Genomic DNA, 22555 nt, shown 5'->3' on the forward strand with positions numbered 1-22555 from the left:
CGCGCATCTCACCCACCCGCAGCCCCGCGGCGCCCCGCACACACCAGAGCCGCCCGGGACGGGCTGCGGCGCGGGCGCTGCCGGGAGTTGTAGTCCCGCGCGCCTACCGCGGCCCTGGGCGCCACGCGGCCGCGAACCACAAGTCCCGGCGTGCCCCGCGCCGCCGAGGAGTGGCGCATGCGCAGGCCGCCTCTGAAAGAGTTTCCGTTAGTTTTTCTCGCCCGTGGCGGTTGGTGCTCTGAACCGCTAGCGGGGCGGCGGGGCGGCGCCTCCGGCGGGGCTCGTGCTCCATTTTGCCGCTGCCGCCGCCCTGCTTGTACCTCGCTCGACCGATCCTGCCTCCGGGCGTCTCCAGGCCTGGCTGTCCGCCCACCCACCCGCCCTTGTGCCCGCGCCAGCCTCGGGTCTTGGCAGCCCCGCCGCGCTGTCCGGGTCTCCCGCGGCACCTCTCGCCACCTGCGCCGCTCTCCGTTGGCCTTTGCGGGGCGCGGCGGCGCCGCGGGGCAGCCCCAGCGGCGGAGCTTCCACCCCCCACACACCATCCCCGGCCTGAGCCCGGGCCTGCGGCTCCGCGCAGGAAATACCCGACCTGGGGCGTCACGGGAGCTGCGCGCCGGCCGTCGTGGCCGTGCCGATGTGGTGGCTCTGTGGGCGCAGCGGACGTGAGGTTTCCCCTCCTCCTGCCGCTGGTCCTCACTTGGCAGAAGTCCCAGCCATCGCCATGTAGTTGTCCCTTTGCTTGGTGTCCTCGCGTTCCAATCTCCGCCTTCTAATGCTTTGCTTCACCCAAATCCTGGCATCCTGCTCTGCGCTAATGGTGCCCCCGCATCTGCATCACCAGCAGAGCTCTGCACGCAAAGTGTTGAGCAAAAGCGTGTTTAGCAAAAGTGCCAAACAGAACTGGTCACGAGGCAAAACTGGAGTAGTACCCCCACTTCAGCCCAAAGGTTCCTGTTACCAACAGCCCACAGTTTTCCTTCTTCGCTTGGCATTTGCTTTCTGCGTTTTATTCCTAATGTTCCACCACCATAGGAAGTTAAACAAGTCTGGTATATATTTATATGCCAGGCTGAAAACACTAGGAAAAGTGTCAAGAAAAACAAATATGATCCTCTGCACAGCGAGTCGAGGATGGAGGAGCTGATGGTGCTTTGTCATTTATGGTGCTGTTTAAAATGTTCGTTTTTCATTTCCTTCATCTCATACTCCGAGGCCCAACCTAAAACCCACTGAAGCTCAGTGAAGTTTTTCCACTGACTTCACCCTATTTTGCATCAAATATTATGTAGTATGGCCGATAGACAGTGTAATAAAGTCCATGTGCTGCCTGTAGCACAGGCAGCTTATTTGATAAGTAACGAGCTTGAAGCTTCTTGTTGAAATCTGGAATTACTTTAAACCAAAACTGTAGAAATTAATGGCTGATTCTGCTTTTAACTGGTTTTGAATGCTAAAAACACCCTGGGACTTTTTAATGAAGGCTATTCCATGAATAGAGGATGTTCTTGCCAAAGTTCTGCACAAGATAACTCTGAGCAATCTTCGTTTCCTTTTTCCTTTAAAGTGAGACTCCCACACACCACAACTGTAAACACAGAGCTTGCCTCCATAAACATGATTTCTGATGTTTAATGCAGCAAGGAGACACACTGCAGAGCTTTAAATGCAGCGAGATTTTCACGTTCTGAGTAAGACCCCTAAAAAGAGCAGTTTATGGACAGTCACAGATGGATATTAGGTATTACTGCAGACATTGGGCAACGATTATGCTTCTTTGCAAAGAAGCTCAGCTTTTCATCATCCAGTGCATCTGATGCCATTTAATTTGCTGCCCTAAGCCGTAATAGCTGCTTTTCCATAAATTTGGACAGAAGATGGATTAGTTAAAATCAGTTTACTAGAGAACACAGAAGAGCACCAGACAAATCAAAGCAAATGCTCTATGTATTTCTGTAGTGGTACTTTCTACTCAATAAATGCTGCTGAAGAACCCAAATGTTCTTTTTTTTTTTTTTTTTTTTTTTTTTTTTTTTTAAAGATTTGTCTGAAACATATGAAACAGCTGAGTCTGCATGACTATACAGCACAGCGTTATTACAGCATTAGGGTACAGCAGATATTAGTGTATCAGCACAACATGATTAAGGGAGCATTTTTTTACACTGACAGTGGAAGCCTCCTATTTTGTAATTTTAGTGACTACCATCATTTGTAATTTCCTGTAGATTTTTTCTAAGCTCTTCATTTTATTTTTTCGAAAACCTGCATCATTCTTTCAGTTTGATAGTTGTTTCACACCTCAGCTATCAAACCAGCTGCATTTTGTAAATTGCTATCTCTTGCAGCTGCAACATACCAGGAAATAGTGGTAACTTTTTGTACTTATTTGCTCTTTAAAAAACTTGATTTTCATTCTATATAGACTGCATTTGGAGCAGCTGTTTAATAAATCTAAAAATACATCAATTCAGACATTTTGTATTTGCCAATGGAAACTTTATGTTTCCAGTTCCATTCACCAGTCTGACGTTTGCATGATTTTCGTATTATCTAACTGGGTTACAAAGAAGGCAGTGTCCTGGGAGACAGGACTAACGCATTCGTTTGAGAAACTCAGGACTCTTGTGCTGCCGTGATTGTTGTTCACCGCCTTCGACACCGCTCTTGCACAGGCAATGCCCCCATCCAGGATGTGTGAGATTTGCAAGAAAGGCTGCAAGAGGAACTAATATCTAAATGGACAAAACATTAAACTTAATTTCTTTTCTCCTTAATTTCTCTTTTTTTTTTTTTTTTTTTTTTTTTTTTGCAGTTCATTTGTTCCCTGTTATAAGAACACTGAAAAGGAATTAGGAGTTCAGGTTTGGTTTGGATAAAATCCTAAAATGTAGAGGTGATTCTGAATTACCTCATCATCTTGGTTTGAGCCCTTAGCTGAACTCTGCTCTAAAATCCACCTCCAACAAAACAGTGGAAATCAAGTTGTCCCCTGTGCAAACCCACTGAGAACAAAATACATGTTTGTATTATGCATTTTTGTATATATAACCTTTTGGAATTGGCTTATCCACCACTAGTTTAAAGAATGATCCCACAAACCCTTAAGCCCATCAGGTAGGCAGCCTCATTCAAATGATATAATCTTACAAGTATGAATAAATATGAAGTTATTTCCCTAAATACATGTCCTAGGGGTCACTTTTTGGGCTCAGTCTTTATTTAGTAAAGTTTAGTCTGCAAATACATCGACCTACAGCAGTAGGATCTCTCACACCTGCACACTCCGGCGCAGCACGGACGCAGCCTCACACAGGGTCTGCTGCAAATCCATGGAAATAACCGAGACAGGCTTCCCTGGGTGAAAAGGAGCGTGAGTCCACAGGGCACCCCTGGGCAGCGGGCTCCCCCAGGCCACGTTTCCGCTCTGCCTTTTGACACCAATCAACCGATTGCAGAACTCTCTTCTCTCCTGACCATGGGCCTGCTGGTTGAAATAGCCAGGCAGCAAAAACACGTTTGAAACAGGGAAAGAGGCAGGAAGGAATTCAAATTGCCTAGACAAGAGACCGGCTTTAAAGTCAGCAGCATCGGATAATCCATTTTTCTGGAGTTTACAGCTAAGGTTTCATAGCAGGGGTAGTCGCAGAGCGCTCAGCCTAAGCTCGGAGAGGCGGCACGGGCTGAAACGCTCACGCGCTGCAGCGGGAGCGGGAGGAAGAGGAAAAGCCCCGTGCAGCCCTTGGCAGAGCTGCCTCCAGCTGCAGCTGGAATTCAGTAGATGGCACTGTCACCTCAACAGCCTTACAGAAAAGACACGCCGCATCCACTGCGTCCTTACGAATAGTTCACGGGTTTCCTCTAATAATCTTTTTTTTTTTCTCCCTGTAAGACACCTGATTACATCAATTTCAGTTTCAAATTAATAAACATAGCTTAAAATGTACAAAACGGAACAGCTAACCGTGAAACAATTTGTTGACAGCTTTTCAATTTGATAGTAGAGTGGAGCGAAATGGGGTATTCTTCCTTTAAAAAGCACTGAAAATCACAATGTTCATCACCTTTGATTATATCTTTTTTTAACTTTGCATGGCTTTTTTAAAATAAATTAGTAAAAGAATTCCCTTTTCAGCTGCTAACTGCTCTGATTTCTGGTACATTTCAGTTAGAGCTCTCCTATACACATGCCGAACACACACACAGTTTTTATATCATTAGACAAGGAACTTTATAGGGAAGTTACGAATGTCCCTCTCTCCTCACCTCTAAATTCTGAAAGCAAAGATCTACCCTGCTAAGATGTTGTGTTGTTTTGCAAAATACGGGGACATATGTTGCTTTTGCTAAATAAGTGCTTTAATCACAGAAGTAATTGCTTTACTGAATAGTGTCTTAAGCTCAATAATGCAAGGAAACAGTGCTACAGAGAACATGGCACTCCTAAAACCAGCTTTGACGCTTTAGTTTTGATACAAAGCATTCACCTGCAGTGAAAAACACATCTAACACAGTTCCATCAGCTCCAGGTTGAATTTAGCCTGGCTACATCTCTGTCTTTTTAGCAAGATGAAGGACTTCTCATTTTTTTTCAAAATAGGAAGTCGCACCATCAGCTTTCACTTCTAACTTTCCATCTAGTGCCTGCTGCTTCCCTAAACACGCCTTTGATCTTCCAGCATTTCCCCACAAGGTCAGTTTTACCAGCTCACGGGCCAGGTTGGCCGCTTCCCCTCTCCCTGGCTGGGTGCACAGAGCTGGTTGTACAAGCCAAACCATGATGGACATGGCACGGCTGTACAAGCCAAACCACGATGTACATGGCACTGAGCTTCGTCATTCTCGGCAATGCTAACAGCGCAGATCTCAAACAGTTAAGTGGGAAGCAGAATTACTCTTTCCTATCCCACTTTCCTCTTTGTTTTTGTGTTTAAGTATTCAAAGCCAGGTTGAGGACCCGGACTGTTTAAACTAATATTATAAGGGGAAAAAAAAAGAATCCCAGCTAGTACTACTCCCTCCATGGCTAAATAGTTTGGTGCAGGTGATCTCCCTCATTTGCCTTTCTGCAGACCCTGCCTGAAGTAGCTGTGGTCCCTGCACCTGCAGGAGGGCTAGGAGAGCCCTGCTCCCCTCTGCGCCCTCCACTGTCACTACCACTGGACACATATGTCTATTCCTACCCCAGAGCAGACAAATCCACCCAATGCTGTTCGACAGGAAGAAAAAGAGATCTTTTAAATCTCCTGTTCAATCCCTCAATGTATTCGTGTGCAACACCTACCAGGTTTTCTATGTTTCTCTTGGAGGGAATAGATCTCACCACGGAGGTGACATCAACGCCTGTCTTCAGCTGACTTCATACTACGCTGCTCAGACTCACATGCTACGAATGACCCATAACCCTCAGTGGGTCTGCACTCCCTGCAGCAAAGCTGTATGACCTCGTCCAGAATCAAACTTCCATTCTTGGCAAACACTGCCCTCTTTTTCTGCTAGATGGCCAGAAAACTCTGTGCATCAGCCAGAATCTTTGTCCCACATCTGGATTATACAGGCAAGCACAAGAAATCTGACCAAAGGACAACAGATTTTTGTTTCGGACTGCAGTCCTCATAGAATCATCTTGGAAGGTGGATTTAAATTAATTTCCTGTGACTTTATCTCTGCTGACAGGTCGTAGCTTTTACCAAGTCTCCATTGATAATATTTGTAAACTAGCTGATCCTTTTGGCAATCAAATGATTGTCCATTTCTGCCTATTCACCAGTGACATGGTCTTACATTTGGAACAACTCCCTGCCAAAGTGAGCGTGTGCACTCATGTAAAGAGCTAACATTAATTTAAATTAAGTCTTTATTTTCCTACAATTGAAACGTTTGGACACAGACATGTTCTTAATATCATCTACAAGGATGTTGGATCTGTGATATAACTACCTCCACCAGAGAATTATGCTGGGCAGCAGATCCATTAGCTTTTCTTGGAAATTTGCAGAATCTGCAAATCAGCAAATATTTCCATTCCTCTAATATTAGTGCCACGGACTCTCTGAATACTTGCAAAGTTGTCGTTTCTGAGAGGCAACTTTTCAGGATGAAACTGAAGGGCAGCAAGATGATTATTCTTGCTCCCTCCTTTATATTTTTGTTGTCTTTTTTTTTTTTTTTGCCTTTCATTTTGTTTTATATTAGGCAGCATTAAGCATGAACAGTAAGAATAATGTGAAAACTGCAGGCTTTAAATGGACTGTCAATGATGCAAAACACTGATAAATGTCAGATGTCTGTATAATAGAGCAGAACATGGATGCTGACATCAAATGTCCTGAAGAGGCTCATGTGCTTGGAAACTTTCTTGTTTGTTTTAATCACATTGGTCTCCTGTAAAATACCCCCTCACCATAAATCTTGCTTCATCAGTAACTATCACATGCAATTACAAAATTTATAAAGCCTGTAGACAGAATCTGAACTTTTCATTTAAATTATGAAGTATTGTGATTTTAGGCTTAAAATATTGTAAAAAAGAGCACTTGAACTATGAATTAAAGCTGTTTGCAGTTATACAGATCTTTGGAGTTCAGAAATGGATCATTTCAAATGGATCATCATGAGTGAGTGATGGTGGCAGCCCGGTCTCAGCCAGACCCAGGGGCTGCTCTGCAGAGGTCTCATTCAAACGCCTGGAGCTATGAGTTTGTTTTCAAATGTATTGAGATCTACCAGAGCCCTGGGGCTCGAGTTCATTTGCAAGCTGTCTGTAAAAACACAGAACAGGCAATCTTGTAAACGCAGCATTTCTCACAGCGCGGAAACCACAGCCCCCTTTGAGCCTCCTTTTGCAAGTCGCTAATCCCTGGAGGGAGAGAGGAAAAGAGGGAGGAGGGAAGTGGAAGAAGAGAGACCTTGGTGCCGGCTGCTGCCTGAGGGCTTGAGAATTAGTCACACGGGGCTCTCGAGCCGCTGCTGCTGACGTGGTGCCGGGGACCAGGCGCGTTTCACCCGGGGAATGGGCTGGGATCGCTCGCGTAGCCAGCATGGCCCTGGCTGAATGAGCCGTGGGGAGTGAGGCGCCTCGCTCCACGGAAGCTGCCCTCCCTGCCCGCCTCGCATCCTCCAGCGCTGTCCCTATCCTCCCTTGCCACCCCAGCCTCGCAGGGGCAGCGGAGGCGGCGGGCGGCTGGTCTGCAGGCCGGGCGGCCGCGGCGCCCTGAGGGGAGCGATGGCGGGCGCAGGTGGAGGGGAGGCCGCGGCGCGCGGCAGGGCGCTCATCCTGGCTGCCGTCTCCCTGCTGCACCTGGGGAGCGCGAGGGAGGCCGACACCGACTGGACGCTGGACAAGGTGGGTGGCCTTTGCCTTTCTCAGCCCGCTCCATGCCCACCTCGCTGCAGTAGGGGGCTAGCTCCTTACGGGATCTCTGCTGAATGGCGCTCGCAGCGCCCGGCCAGCCACTCTGCCCCTCCACCAGGCAGCCTCAGGCATCTGCATGTGACCCTCCCGGCTCCTTCCGGAGCGTGGATTTAATAAATCCCGTCTTTGTCGAGCGTGGTCACGGTTTATGCTGCGGCGTGGGAGCAGCTGACATGCTAACAGCGGGGCTCGTAGCAGCGGGCCAAGCCCTTCCTGCTGCTGCTGCTGCTGGCAGCACCAAGCTGGGACTGCCTCCAGATCCGTGATTTTAGGAAAGGCAGCTGCTCCGTGAGGGGCAGGCAGGTACAGGATAACATGGCTTCCTTCTCCGGGTAAGTTAACGGCAAAGGATAACAGCATTCACACAACTTGCCACGACACTGATACAACTCCCACCAGCGGGGAACTGACAGTGTCACAGAGTCTACTGAGGGAAAAAGTAACAGGACAGGGCAGGGATCAAAACCTAAAAGTATGTTCTATGTAATTTTATAGAGAATATATTATATTGAATTTTTTATATCGTAACTGCAGTGATTCAGGAAGGACGCTATTTTATTTTGAGAAAACAAATGGTTCTTCCAGAAATGATTCATGTTTAGCTAGGAAAAACAATTGTACTGATTGTACTGATAGCTCCTACTGATAGCTCCTGCTTCTATCGTAATTCTTTCTGAAACACATAATATCGTAATGTTATGTAAAAATATACTGTATTCTTTTAAATTTAAAATGGTGTGTGAACTAGTGAAAGAAAGCATTCACAGGATAATGTTTAGTGAAACAATAATAAGCAAATGCAAACCCGATTCCTCTTTATAGCAAATAGCTCTTTATGGCCAATTATGAAACACTAAATTTCTTCATGAGGAACATGATCACACGGAATGTAACATATCACAGAACTACTTTTTTTTTTTTCCCCCTTAATTAAAGGCTTCAGGCATTTCCAAATGGAAAATACACTTTAAAAAACCTTTCTCAGGTGTTTGTAGAACAGCTGAACTCAAAGTCCACCTAGAACTGCCTGAACACTAATGCAATGCAACACTCTCTTCAACAACAAATCAGGGTCCAGAGCAACCTGGCAAAATGAAGCTTTCCTCATTTTTTTTCACTCACTTCCCCTGAGTCATTCCCTTTCTCCTTGATTTTATTCACTGCTCATATAAAGACTTTTTTCTTTTAAGAATTCAACAGAAACCTTGTCATTCTGTTTACTCGTTATCTTACTTGTATGACACAGATAAGAATAAATAAGGCTAAATCTGTAGCCTTACTTCTCAGCATACAAGCATGTAGCCCCAGTGTGCCTTTCTTTTCCTCGCTTAAGCCACACAAACTTGCACTTTATCTCATTCCATTCTAGCTCGTCAATCGACTTGCTAATGACTGCAGTGAGATCCTCTAACCGCAGAGCCAGAGCATCCCACTCCTCTGCCCTTACACATGCTAACCACGAGCCACTTCCTCTTTCTCATCAGATGTTGGCCCTTGACAAACCATGAGCCTTCTCCCCAAAGGGAGCAAGAGCCAAAAGCTCTAAGGGGAATTTTCTCCTTACTGCTTATAGATGGGTCCTTCCTTCTTGTGTCGCTTCCTGAGGAGGAGGAAGAATCTGGACTAAAAAGTTCTTAATTGGCATCGAGCCCACATTCATTGAAATCAGCAAGTTACGGGTGGGCTACCTGCAGATTTTCAGCCTTGCAGTTGCAGATAACTTAGCAGTAGAGCGCAGTAGTTTAGGCAGCTCAGTGCTTGACACCAGCCCTGCCACGAGTACATTGCTCTGCCTCCCTACAGCAGCCCCATTTCTCACGCAGTAACTGAACACATGGACAAAGCACACGGAGGAAACATGGATAGGCCAACGCTGCAGAAAATGAGTCATCCTCAACTCTCACTCTGCCGCGCTTTTATATTTCAAGACTACCTTTGTAATTCTATGACTTCCTGAATTTGAAGAGATTTCCATTATTTAAAATAGATTTTTTTTTCTCTCAAGCGTTTTCATACATTTGTACTTGAATAATAATCTTTCTTTGTAAAGTGATTCAATGGCCATGATTATCCTAGCTACAAGCTAGGACTGATTTAACATTTTAATGAAGCTTTTCCCTTTTTTGAAGGTGTGTTTTCGGAATTTCCTTAATTAAATTGTCTTCTCACATCCTTTCTAAGTGTGCAGTTTTAGATTTTACCTCTCCTCCTACCATCTGTTCCTCCTAAGTAAAACCGTTCTCAAGTTTTCTCATGTCTGTGCCTTTCCTACACTGATACAATGTCATTATGTAAAGCAATTAGTCTTTCAAAGTTGAAACATTTTATGTTTCTTCTACAGTACAATTTTTAGTAGTCTAACTTGGCAATATATCAGATGAAATGTGATCTTTTCTTTCATGAATTTCTAAATTTGTTAGTGTTAGAAATGTTTACATCCCCTGAACTTTGGTGTGATTATAGCTTTAAAATTAAAAGCTATAATCTAATCAGTGTTTTAGGATTCAGTATCTTTCTGCCTCTCTTTCACTTTATTTCACTAGTACACTGAGGTGGAGTTAGTGGAAAGATCCTCACATAGATAAATGTCTAGGAAAAGAGAAAGTGAAGGGTAGAATTTAATAATTTTACAGTGGAGTCCAGAAGGCATCTGTGCTTGTGCTGCTCTATACCATGCACATACAAATAAAAGAGAAATAAGGAGGCAGAATTAACTTTTTCTAGCACTATTAACCTGTTCAGAGCAGTTAAGATGGAAGCTGATTACACAGAACTGAGGAAGACCTTAAGGTCAGTGCACCCACTGGCCCGGTAATAAATGAGTTTCATCAGTTATTCCAGACAAATGTGAAGTGAAGCAGTGAGCAAGTGGGAAATGAGGGGGAATCGTGCTTAATTTTTTTAATCTACACAGTGACGGAGTTGTCTTAAACACAGCTATGAATATGTCCACTCAGTGCAACAGCAGCCAGAAGTATATCAAACATTAGGAATTTGTAGGAGGGGAAAAGCAAGTGAGATAGAGGATGGAATTACACTTCGCTGTAAGGCTGTAGTACGCTCCAGGGCTAGTTTCCCTTGCTCTCCTCATTGAAGAAGGGAATAGCAGATAGAGTGCACTGAATTACAGCACTAGAGGACTCCTCCTTGGGTGGGAATAGGGAATGGCTGTAAAACCTACCCTATGGCATGAATCTAGTAAAGCATGAGCGGCTAAGGAAGTTCACAAGCAGCCTGTTGCTATAGGTCAGGTCCAAAGCAGGAGCCAGAGGGGCTACAGATTGAGCCGGTCCCAATCAGGAGCCAAAAGGGTGTTTGGGCTGTCCTAGGGTCTCCCACTGGCATTCAGCCCACGTGGCTCCCTTTGGTATTTGAGGTAGTTGCCAGGCCCATGAGGAGGCTTCACGTGGCTCCTTTGAACCTCCTTTGAAAGCCACACGGTTGCCGACACACGTGCTGCAGTATCATATGGAAAAGAGAGAAAAAAAGAAATGTGGGTTGTTAAACTATGATTAGGAAAATCCAGTAAGAGCTACAGCAATCTTTTTCTTATTTTTCTTCCTTCTACAGTATTCTCATCAGCCAAAAATTTTACATTCCAGCACTATTCAAATAGTTGTAGAAAACACAGATGCTTCCCAAATGTGGGAGAATGATTTGCGTCCTTTCCTAATAGAGAGATACTCAGGATCACCAGGAAATTATGCCGTACGACAGGTAAGACATCTTCGGAAAACACTAAGAATTTCTATTATTTATGCTGTGGTAGTGTCTTTAGTGACCACTACTCTAAGGGACAAATTCCTCCCTTTCGGAAGGATGAACTCTCTCATTGCTCTAAAGTAGAATGCACAGTGCCTACAAAATACAGCCTAAGTTTTTAAGATATAGAACCACAAATCATGTTCAACTGAGGATCATCCTATACAAGATAACAACATGGTACAGAAATATCCTCCCACCAAAGCAAACAAACAAACAAACAAACAGTCACAATAGAGTACAAAATGGCTGATACTTATTTATGAGGATACAGAAAGAGCATGAGACTCATTTTCGGGAGAAGGCCAGTTCAAGTCAAGGATAAAGCTTACTGGAAACTATATCCAGGCTTGGATATTCCTCTTAATCTGTTCCAGAAACTCTACGTTCTTCCTACAGATAATAGATAGACTATACAATTCCATAAAAGCTTTCAGAAGGCAATCACAAACAAAATGGAAATTTGTCCTAGCACTAAAATTTATGGCAATGTTCCCACTGACTTTACTCATGAGCAGGACAAGTCTTTAAAGCTTTCTTTTCTTCTTCTTTTTCTTTTTTTTTTTCCCCTCCCCCTTGGAGGCTTTTCCTAATGTTTATTTAGAGAGAGAGGAATCTGCCTTGAAGAAGCACTCAAGGGACCAGTAAAAATAAGCTGCTTAACAACAATGGCCTTCTAATAAAAGTTAACCAGAACTGTGTACTAAGTATAATGGGGGTTTTAGAAGTATTGTCTTTAGGTACAAAGCTGCCTAAAATGAATGACGTCTTTGTTGTCCCAATTTTTATCTTAACTTGAGTTACAGTTACAGGATTTCATTTCTAAAATCAGTAATTCTCAAATGCTTCAATCTTTCTTTAATTTGTAGCCTTGTAAACACCACATATTACTTGAAAGGCAGACTTCTCAGAAGTTATAACAGTATGTTATACATACTGTTATGGTATGTTACAGTAATAACAGTATGTTATTTTTACTACTCCATGAATCTATACATGGCAATCATCCGAAATAGCCACAACAAGTTCTCTGTAGCCATAACTTTGACAATTAACATAATGACACAGCTGAGCTGAAAACTTGTATTTGAAGGGGCAAACAAGATCCATCCTGGCCACACCTGAAAAATCATTAGCCAGGAAACTTTGACAATGGTGATTTTAATGTGTCAAACTGATGGGTAATCAGTCAAAACACCCTTGGCCTCCAAAGGCCTTGCAAGAGACAAGAGGGAAAGATGAAAAGCAAGTGAGCCAGTGAGAAGAGATGATAAGGTAGCAACGAATAACATAATTCATTTTAAAGTGGCAATAAACTAAATCATTTGCTACAAAATTTATCTATTAAAAATACCACAAATTTACATAAATGCTTAAATACCAGTATTAAGTGGCTACTGATGATTCATTTGCAAGACTTTTTTTTTTAATTTTTTTTTGAAGCAAGCTATATTCATCTTTTTGGGGGGGGGGTTGCTGTTGTCTTTTAATTGCAGCACATTAAGCACCGTCTCCAAAGTCTGCAGGCTGGCTGGGTAATTGAAGAAGACACCTTCCAGAGATACACCCCGTATGGATACCAGACGTTCTCTAACATTATCAGCACCCTTAACCCCTCCGCAAAACGCCACCTAGTCCTTGCTTGTCACTACGACTCCAAGTTCTTCGGCCCGCAGTGGCAGGGGAGAGTGTTTGTGGGGGCCACGGATTCGGCCGTGCCGTGCGCGATGATCCTGGAGCTCGCGCGGGCCCTGGATAACAGGCTGCAGGCAGTCACGGTATGTTGCCCGTTTCATTTTCATGTGTTTTTGCAAAACAAGCAAACAGAAACAGCAGCAGCAAAGCAATAGGCCTGAGAGAGTTTCTGCATTCTCTGCGTTGCCTTTCTGTTTCTCCAGTCACTCTGCCTGTAGCAAAACTCACACTAAACTAAAGGGAACAGAATCTGTATCATGTACTTTACAGCATAATATCAGAGTAAAATGTTCGAGTGCAAAGGCTGACCACCTAAAATCTATTTAATAAATATATACTATATAAAAATAACGCTTTAAACAATAATAATACATACACCTCAGGCCCAGTGAGATACAATCACACCTTGCATATACAAGGCATAGAAGACTACCCAGAAAGTCCATGTCATAGTCAGTGATATCTTGAGTCACTGACAAGGATTTATTGCTTTCTGTATTTTGAATTTTCAAACATCTAAGTAAATTCTATTTGGGAGCTTAATAAATTGCTATGCAGAACAGGTACATTGACATGTCCCTACACCCCGTAACAAATTTAACCTTGTTGTTTTCCTTCACCACTTCAAATAGTTTATTCCCAAAAACAAACAAACAAACAAAAATATGATTGAGTACACAGAAACAGTTAAGCAATAGTATTATATATCAGCCTACCTTCTCTATGTTAGGAAAATCTGCTTTGGAGTGCTACCATTGCTGTGGATGCAGTCTCCATCCTACAAACTCCAAAGCCATTTTACAGGTTCAGGAGTGCCACCTACTGGCCGCGCATTTACTATTTACAGAAGATAATTTGCAAACACTAACAGAGGTTTCACATTAAAAGGTCTCTTAACTGCTTTATCAATTTATCAATTAGTTATGCTAGTTTAGTTAAGTTAGTTAAGTTTACTTGTCAGCAGTTATTTCCAGAAATTTAGTGACTTGAGAATAGCATTTAAGAATTGGGGGATTAAAACTATGACAATGTTTTTAATCACAAAACCAAGCATTCCTGTAATACATACACAAGTTTTCATTTAGAAGCTTAATTTTGAATAAGTTTATCTGACAGTTATCTATGGGGAAAAAAAGAATTAATTTAAAGACTGTTTTTCTGGCAAGTAGGTTTTTTTTTTATTTAATCTTTTTATCAAGTAAGAAGCACTTCATAGAAAGGCAGTATAATTACATTGCACAGGCTGTCATTCTATCATTTACACAGTCTGTTAACAAAAAGTACTTTGGGATCCATCTGCTTAATGCATTAGCTATGACCTTTCCGCTCTGCTCTGCTCATAGCAGCATAACAGACTGTTCTCTTTTCAGCCAAATCTATTTATATTTTGACTTAGAGCTGTGGTATTTATCTCAATGTTTGTCTAGTTATACAGACTTAAGTAAAGAGTAACTTTAAGTTGAACATAACTTAAAAATAAAGAGCAGGGATGTCTCTTTACATTACTCAGAGCTGGGAATGTGTTAAGGGGTAATAAAAACAACAACAAATACTTCAAGTTCAGAGGGTGCTATTCTAATGTCTTCCAAAACGTAATGCGGAATGGCTGACACCCAAACAGCTGTTTTGTGCAGAGGGCGACGAGGCGCTGCCGTTGGCGAGCCTCATCGCTATCTCCTTGCCCACGTGAGGGACGTTTTCGAGCCCGCTGCTTCCGCTGCCGTTTACATTGGTTCCGCTCCAGCTGTTTGGGAGCTGCCGTCCACACAGGACGGGGCTGCTGCCAGTGATTCCACCTTTTTAACCACATCGTGCAACCTCACTGGAAGAAAGAAATCAATGAATACAGTAGTTAAAATGCTTATGGCAACTGCCTAGGCTACAGTTCCCCAAACCATCCATATAGTGGAACAGAACTGGGTTTAGCAGTGCTGGAAATTATTAGAAAGTGGCCCTAACACAAACAAGGCCTCACAAGGTCCAAACATAGAAAAAAGACTGTTACTATGTGAGGGAAATAAATAAATAAACAAAAATCACAGACAGAGCTCCTTTGTGGCCTTGAATACAGTAATCATACATATTCTCCACAGCTTTCATTGCTGTGATAGTTGTTGAAGAGGAGGGGTGCCACTACTCTCTGTGCTTTGGTCTTTGGGCAAAATCTCCTGGATGACTGCAAGGGATTGGGAAGGAAAGGCCAGGGTCGCTCTTCTCATGAATGAACACTTTATGTCCCTCAGAAATTTCATGAGAGAACACAGCTTGCATAAGCTTTACACAGACAATTCACCTCCACAGAGATTCCTCCCCTGTGAGGCCACCAGGTAGTTGCAGCGCTCCCAGCTCCTCCTGTTGCTAAAATGTCACCCTTATTTTCGGAAATGATGCTTCAGCTACCTGGTTTTGCAGACATCTCTCGACATTTTCAGCTACTGTCGATTAAAGACAGAAATGAAACTCTTAACCTGAACCACAGATCACTCAGGGCTAGGGCCGTGACATCTCATAGGTATTTGATGACAGCTGAGCATTCCTGCTGTTAGGCTATGGCACATGCATGAGATCCCAAACCATGAGGCAGTTTGAATAGATAACCTTAATGCACTCATAATGATATCGCTTACATGGCTACAGGATCTATCCCTTATTCTGTCAAGTCCCAATTCAGTTATGTTACTTTTAACTTCCTCCCACAGACCAGCTCAGCCTCAAGGCCAGACCTTTCGCTTCAGCTTATCTTTTTTGATGGTGAAGAAGCCTTTGTCCAGTGGTCACCTTCCGATTCCCTCTACGGATCTCAACACTTAGCTCAAAAAATGGTGTCTACTCCACATCCACCTGGCTCAACCAGCACAAATCAGCTCCAGGGCATTGTAAGTGCCTTTAACCTCCCTAATAACTGAACTGCATTTCTTTAAGTAGTATTTGGCCGGATTATCACGAAACCCTGAACTAACCAAAGTTAACAGAAGCAAAAAGCTTGTAGACATTATAGAAGCTATGATAAAATAGTTGGCAAGAGCTTTCCAGACCTCTTTGCAAGTATGAAACTATAAAAAAGGTCAAAACACCCAAATTTTATTATAATATGAACTAGAAACCAACTTTCTAATCACTTTTTGAATTGCCTCTGTTTAGGAAGTGCAACAGAAATGAAAGCAGCCTATGAAAGAATCTGAGGGGGTCCAGGCCTGGTGTCGGATAGCTCAGAGCTCGGCTTCGTGCTTAGCTCTGACCCCTGCCTTTGCTCTGGGTATCTGCTCCCATCTCTCCAAGGTCTCGTTTCCCAGCTCTCGCTTCTCTTATTAGTTACCATCTCTCGTCACATATAAAAGCTCCTTGCCCTTAGGAGACTTGGTTGTTCTCCAGCAAGCGCGGAAGCAGTTTCCTCTGCTTTCTCCTCACCTGACTCATTTTTTCCTTTTGAGAGGTCGTAGCACAGAAACCGCACACAAGGAGGCCCCGTCCCTTCCAGCTGGCCGTATTTCAGCTCCAGGAGCTGAGAAACAGGCTGCATTTTTTCCTTCTTGGAAAGACAGCAAAGACACGCGTCCCATCTAAACTGCATCCTGCTACAGGGATCTTCTCAGGCACGGCAGCAGCAAAGCTAGGGCCTTGGCAAGGGCTACCAAACACTTAACCATGACCCATACAGGAACCAAAGGCTTTCTTCACTGCTGCAGTAAAGAATTCTGTCTTAAAGATTCTTTCTTCTGCAGGACCTGCTTGTACTACTGGATTTAATCGGTGCGCCAAACCCAGTCTTTCCCAATTATTTTCCGAACACTATCCGATGGTTTCAGAGGCTTCAAGCAATTGGTAAGGAGAAAGGAATGGGATTTTTAAGCCCCTGAAAATTTATAGTGTAACTTCCTAAAACAGGAAGTGCTGTAAACTGGACTCGTGTTTATTTTTCTGTAAATGCTAAATTTGGCACTTCTTAAACCTCTATGAAAATTTTAATATTTATTAATAACATCTCAGGAAAATTGCCAGACATTTAGGAACAACTAAATAAAAATTCAGCAACTGATTGACAAAGTCACAGTGTGACTACGGGAAAATGATTCACTTCTGTTTCTTAACTTTCCTTCAGTTTCGTTTTCCCATCTCTAAAACAATGGATCAACCTTGAGGTCTTTTGCTATGCAGGACTAAAATTAAAAAGACAGTCTCCAACTTTTTTTCTTCCTTGATGGAAACAGCACTCATAGGAGAAGAAAAAAATAATTCAAATGTGTTCAAATGCTTCTCATTGTCCAAAAGTTCTAATTACAATTTTCATTGTGAATTACAGAGCAGAAGCTACACAACATGAATCTGCTGAAGAACCATCTTACTGAAAGACAGTATTTCAGGCCTTATTTACATCGAGGCTTGGTTGAAGATGACCACATCCCATTTTTGTTAAGAGGTACTGGAAACTCTTAAGATTGTTTTTAAAAGGCAAGTTCAAGGGGGGAAAAAAAGGAAAAAGAAAGCCACTCAGTTTAGTGAAAGAGTAGATACATATAAACTTGCTTTTCAAATTTCTTTAACTCAAATTGATATTTCTAAGTCCAATTCACAATAGGCCAAAAATCACAACTTTGAGAACTATAGAAGAGCAAAAGCAGAGAGAAGCCATGTCCATCATCACCCTGTGGAAGGCCAGCTCCCATGGTAAAGATGATGGCAATCTCTGTTGGCAGTACAGTGTCCTGCACAGCTGAGAAGCACCAGTGCATAAGCGTATCACTCCTAGAAGCAGACAAACAGTCAAGGGTCACATCTACAAAACCTGCTAAATTCTACAAAGTTCTACTGCCCAATCGACAGCAATTCCCAGTATTACATGTTTCAATATTGACTCTTGCAAGTCAATATTTGTCCATACAGCTCTCCAGCTACACGAACCCCTTCCACTGTTTGCAGCGATGCAGAGCCCCAGGGCCAATGAGGGCAACAGAGCTCTCACACGCATGACTATGGATACCAAAAAACCTATCTTATAGAAGCTGAAAAACAAGCACTATACGTGAAAAGCATTTTCTAATATCATGATTAATGCCTAATTAAAAAGGGGGCTGCTCTGAGAAATATGCGGCTGAAATAAGTGATATAGGAAAAGCCAATAAAACAGGAAGCAGGCTGCAAAGAAAAAACATTTCACTGCTGTGCCCAAAAACCGATCAGGAAGAAAAACAGTTGATTTAATTCCTCTTTTAACTAATATTTGCATTGTATATCAGTGGCTCAATACATGTGCATGGAGCAATACAGAGCATTTCAGGTGGAAATTCTCTTCTTAGAGGACAATATTTGAACTATATCACAGAGCAGAGCCTTAGTAACAACACAGCCTAATTTACAACTTGCGGAGAGGGCCAATAACTGCTTCAAAAAGTGCCTGGTCCTAACCCTGTTACAAAAAGAACAGTGTAACCAGCGTGGGAGCCGGGGAGATGCAGGGGCTTCTCTTCTGCAGCTCCTAAGCACAGTAGTAAACAGCAAACAGCACAGAGCAGGTATGGCAGTAAAACTACTAGCTACAGCTGTCTTAAAAGAGAGAAAAGACTTGACAGAAGGAGATGGGAGTGTTAGGAAATACATTGTGAAAGCGATGGGCTGCAAAGGCTTCAAAAATACAGAGGCTTCAAAAAATAAAGAAGCTGTAAGGAAACTGCGGTGACACAAGTGACACACACTCCTCTGTAAAGTGTATTGAGCAGGTAACTGACTTTAGCACCCACTGGCTTACCAAAATCCTACCTTTTTTTCCCCCTCAAAATTTGCTTTCTCCTCATAGGGGTTCCAGTCCTACACCTGATTCCATCCCCTTTTCCTGAAGTATGGCATACGATGGAGGACACGGAAGAAAACCTTGACAAAACCACTATCGACAACCTCAGCAAAATTCTGCAAGTGTTTGTACTGGAATATCTCAATCTGTGATAAGTACACTGGCAACAAATCATATGCTATTTTAAATACTGTTTACCCACTTTCATGTTTGCTACTTAATTTGCATTGGAAAACACTAAAGCAGAGCCAAATATGGCAATAGCTCTTGATAAATTGGTTCAATTTTCTGATATCAAGATACCACTAAATAAGAGATACTTTCAGCCTGGAAAGGATTTGATTTTTCTATGTCTTGCCTATGAACAATGAGGGGGAAAAAAAAAAAAAAAAAGGATTTTTTTTTTCCATTTTGTTCATCACTGTTTTATATATTAAAATCTCAGGAGGGAATATGCCTCCCAACTTCAGTATTTAGCTACAGTTTTTACAAGGTGTGACCAACTTCTCCACTGGTCACTGATAGATTACCGTGAGAGGCAAAATTCACACTAAAACATACCTCTGCTTTGGGTTGAACTGAACCACCTCATGCTGAAAATAGCCACTGAGATTCCTGACACAAAGAAGGAATCTGTAACCATCTCCCTTTCCCCTCCTCATTCCCCAAAGAGGATATTGTAAGAGCTCCTCTCCGCAGAAACCAGGCCACCATAAAACTGCCCCAAAGTGGTTTTCTTTCTCCCCTGGGTTGCAGACTTTGTGCAACCTCCTAGAGGAGGGCAGGGAGAAGTGATGCCAGCAGGAAGGTACGGAGGGATTTCCACCATGCTTTGACCACACGCAGGGCTGATAAGGTGAAGAGTGGGTACCGTGTGGGAGCACGTGGCCCAACACACACTGGCCATTCCTGTGGGAGTCATTCACAACTTGACACAAACCCTACAAGAAACAGTAAAAACTGCTGTTTGCAGTGCAGATGACATCTGAAGCAACCACACTGTGGAGGTGATCATTTTTAGGAACTAGTTTTATATAAACGTGATTTTAAAGTGGAATACTATCTGTTGAAACTAAAATAAGCATAAGAACAAGCAAAGAGACAGTTTAAGCTCCTAACACCACAGACCAGCCACAATCTATATCAGAGAAAGCTACTCATTGCTTCAACAATCCTGCAGTTGTAAATTCCCTCATGGAATTATTCAAGAAAACTCGCATGATATTGTGGCAAAAATCTAACCTAGAATGAAATCATCTACTAGAAGTAGGCAGGAGAACAAAGCTACCTAGAGAACTGGAGTTTTGACTGAGGAGGAAAGAATAGGAGCATTTTATTTCCCCCTCTCCTATTAAAAAAAAAAAAAAAAAATCAGTATTTCCTGTTCTGGCAGTTTCTTCCATTAGAAAATTCTAACTGCAAAGAGATTTAACAAGGAGATAATCTACAGAGTTGTAATCATGTCAAATTTGGCTTGTATTTTCCTTGCTAAAAGCAAACATTTCTGAACCTAAGATAAATATTTACATGCATATTTTAAAGTTGCAATAAAAAAGTATACTTAAAGCAATGCAAATTCACAAAACTGTGCTATAATATTACAGCCTGATAAAGAAACTCAGTTTATTTTTGTTGCTCAAGAGCAAACAGAAATGCCACTTTGTAATGTTTTCCCATCTTTCTGCATTTGTGATTTTTCCATGTGATATTGACTTTTTGCATGCAAATTCCAAAGTAAAACACAATAAAAAGCTCTAAAAATTGGACAGTTGTGTTTATTTTCAGATAATTATTGCTGTACAGTTATAAAATTAAATCAAAGCTTTTTGAAATATTTGCTATCATATTTTCCTCTATTGCTGCCAGTGAGAATAACATTCTAAATTTTAGCCTTCTGAAGTCTGATTGCTCTGACCAATGTAAGGCACCTACCTCTATTGAGCCCCACTGTGAAGAAGAAAAAAGATAAAGGAAAAAAAGAGAAAAAAGTATAAACATAAAAAGGCAAATAAAAAGGCTATACACAAAAACGTTAAACAAGTTTGTGGCTGATTATATTTTTACACGTAAACTCCTTTGTGGTACTTCATAATTTGCAGATCCTCTGAAAAACGCATTCTGCTTTTACAGAGTGCCCTGTGGCGGAATTTATTAGATACTCTGGTTCTACAGGAACTTAACAATTCCTGAAAGAAGGCTTCATTACGAAATGGGGGAACCAGAGGGTTGTTGTTACAGTGGAATGCCTCCCTTGTTCTCCATGAAAGCCAGCCGAGACCCAAATTTAAGCACATGGTTAGCGCCAGGTGTCTGAGATACCAGTTGTGTCACCATCTCCTCACAGCCTGGGAACGTGGCTCTCCCGAGTCGCGTCTGCTTGGTGCAAAGGAATGAGATAGAGGTTGCTAAAAAATACTCAGTTTTTCTCAGAACATAAAGGGGTATCCTTTAAGTACACCCAAAGATATCCTCTCTTAACCACTCCAAGCCCTGTAAAGAGAGTACTTCAGAGCACAGATAATCCCCTGGAATTTCCAACAGGCAACCTGTATACTGAAGATCTTATCCCTGGACAGTTTCTCCTTCCCTGCTGGATTGTGGCTGCAGGGGACACAGATCAATGGAAGGATTTCACGGAGTCCAGTAGTTAACACAAGTCAGGATGACTCCTGCACAAGTCTCCTCCTTGAGTAAGATTTACCACATCTCAGTTATGTCAAGCCTATCTCTCACTATCGTGTCAGAGCCCAGGTACATGTGGTTGTTACATGGGATAGAGAGCACAGGGCAAGATAAACTCAGAGGAAGCTGCCACAAGAACACACTGCATCGCTATCGCGTTGCCCGAGAGCTCTAGCTCCCACTCAGGACAACACAGCTGGCGAGACACTGAGCAGCACTGTCACTTTGCCACAAGGAACCTCGCTAGGTAATGGCACACACCCACCATATCCTCTAAAAGCTGACGCATTTAATTGCACCACGAGTGGACGTTGCCCTACACAAGCAGCCTGAATAGGTTAAGGACCCCCCAACACTGACTCCTCCGGCAGAGAGGAACAGCAAGGGCACCTCTTCCCGCAGCCGGGGCAGCTTCTGGATAACTATGAAGGAAATCTATTGTGGCCACCTAACACCGGAGGTAAAATACAATCAAAAAAGACAAAATGCAGTAAAAATCCTTTTGGTAGAATTAGGACAAGTACTGAGTCTAGACTGGTAGCAGAGCCAGCAAAGCACTTGGTTCTAAAGCTCCACACCTCTGCCTATTGAGATTGAAGTATCACCAGAGAGAATGATTTAAACATCAGTATAGAGAAAGAGAACTATAAAATCCTGTACATAAATGACCACTTTTTATCTTGTCATTTTAAGGATCATACTGATTTTATTTTCCTCATATATAGGGAGGCGTTTTACTCTGTGCTGATTCACAAATATTCTCACTATATTTATAATAACAAAGCAACTAAAAAGCTCTTCTAAACTGTATCATCTGCAGATTATATACATATTGTACACAATTGTAAACAATCACTCCAAAAATATGTTTTGATTATATTGCACTCTGCAGTATGGGATTCTATTTTCCCTTCTCCTTTCAAAATCAAAGATAAGCCTCTTTTTTTTTTTAAAACAAAATGAAGCTTTAATTTTCTACTAAAAACAAGTAGGCATGCAATCAACATAGCATAATATACCTAAAACATCAAAAGAAGGGTGATGTTTGGTTATGAAACTGGAGAAAGGAACAGTTCTCAGGCCACATGGGGGCAATAGGACACTGTAAACATTCTGCTGGCTCCAAAGTGTTGAATTTATTGTAGAGAGCGACCTAGCCAAGCACCGAGAGAGAAGGAGAATCTGCTCCAACCTTCTGTGCCTCAGGGCACTTCCACGCA

The 22555-nt window shown here is 42.6% G+C and overlaps 1 protein-coding gene across 1 annotated transcript; it reads left to right on the plus strand.

Moving 5' to 3' along the window:
• The first annotated feature begins 7250 nt into the window (after positions 1–7250).
• On the plus strand, positions 7251–19028 carry QPCT (glutaminyl-peptide cyclotransferase). The gene is made up of 7 exons (XM_026046967.1): positions 7251–7342; positions 10982–11128; positions 12670–12951; positions 15568–15744; positions 16591–16690; positions 17169–17285; positions 18660–19028. Exons 2-7 carry the CDS (start codon positions 11054–11056, stop codon positions 18803–18805), a joined length of 897 nt encoding a protein of 298 aa, XP_025902752.1. The 5' UTR covers positions 7251–7342; positions 10982–11053; the 3' UTR covers positions 18806–19028.
• The last annotated feature ends 3527 nt before the right edge of the window (positions 19029–22555 follow it).

The sequence above is a fragment of the Nothoprocta perdicaria genome, unplaced genomic scaffold, assembly GCF_003342845.1.
Source record: "Nothoprocta perdicaria isolate Ctin4 unplaced genomic scaffold, notPer1 scaffold_465, whole genome shotgun sequence".
In the NCBI taxonomy this organism is placed as follows: domain Eukaryota; kingdom Metazoa; phylum Chordata; class Aves; order Tinamiformes; family Tinamidae; genus Nothoprocta; species Nothoprocta perdicaria.

Excerpts from the sequence above, each read along its gene's own strand:
- QPCT (XM_026046967.1), top strand. The coding sequence starts at position 11,054 with ATGTGGGAGAATGATTTGCGTCCTTTCCTAATAGAGAGATACTCAGGA. Across the intron at positions 11,129-12,669 it reads GAAATTATGCCGTACGACAG|CACATTAAGCACCGTCTCCA; the intron begins GTAAGACATCTT and ends TTTTAATTGCAG. Across the intron at positions 17,286-18,659 it reads CATCCCATTTTTGTTAAGAG|GGGTTCCAGTCCTACACCTG; the intron begins GTACTGGAAACT and ends TTCTCCTCATAG.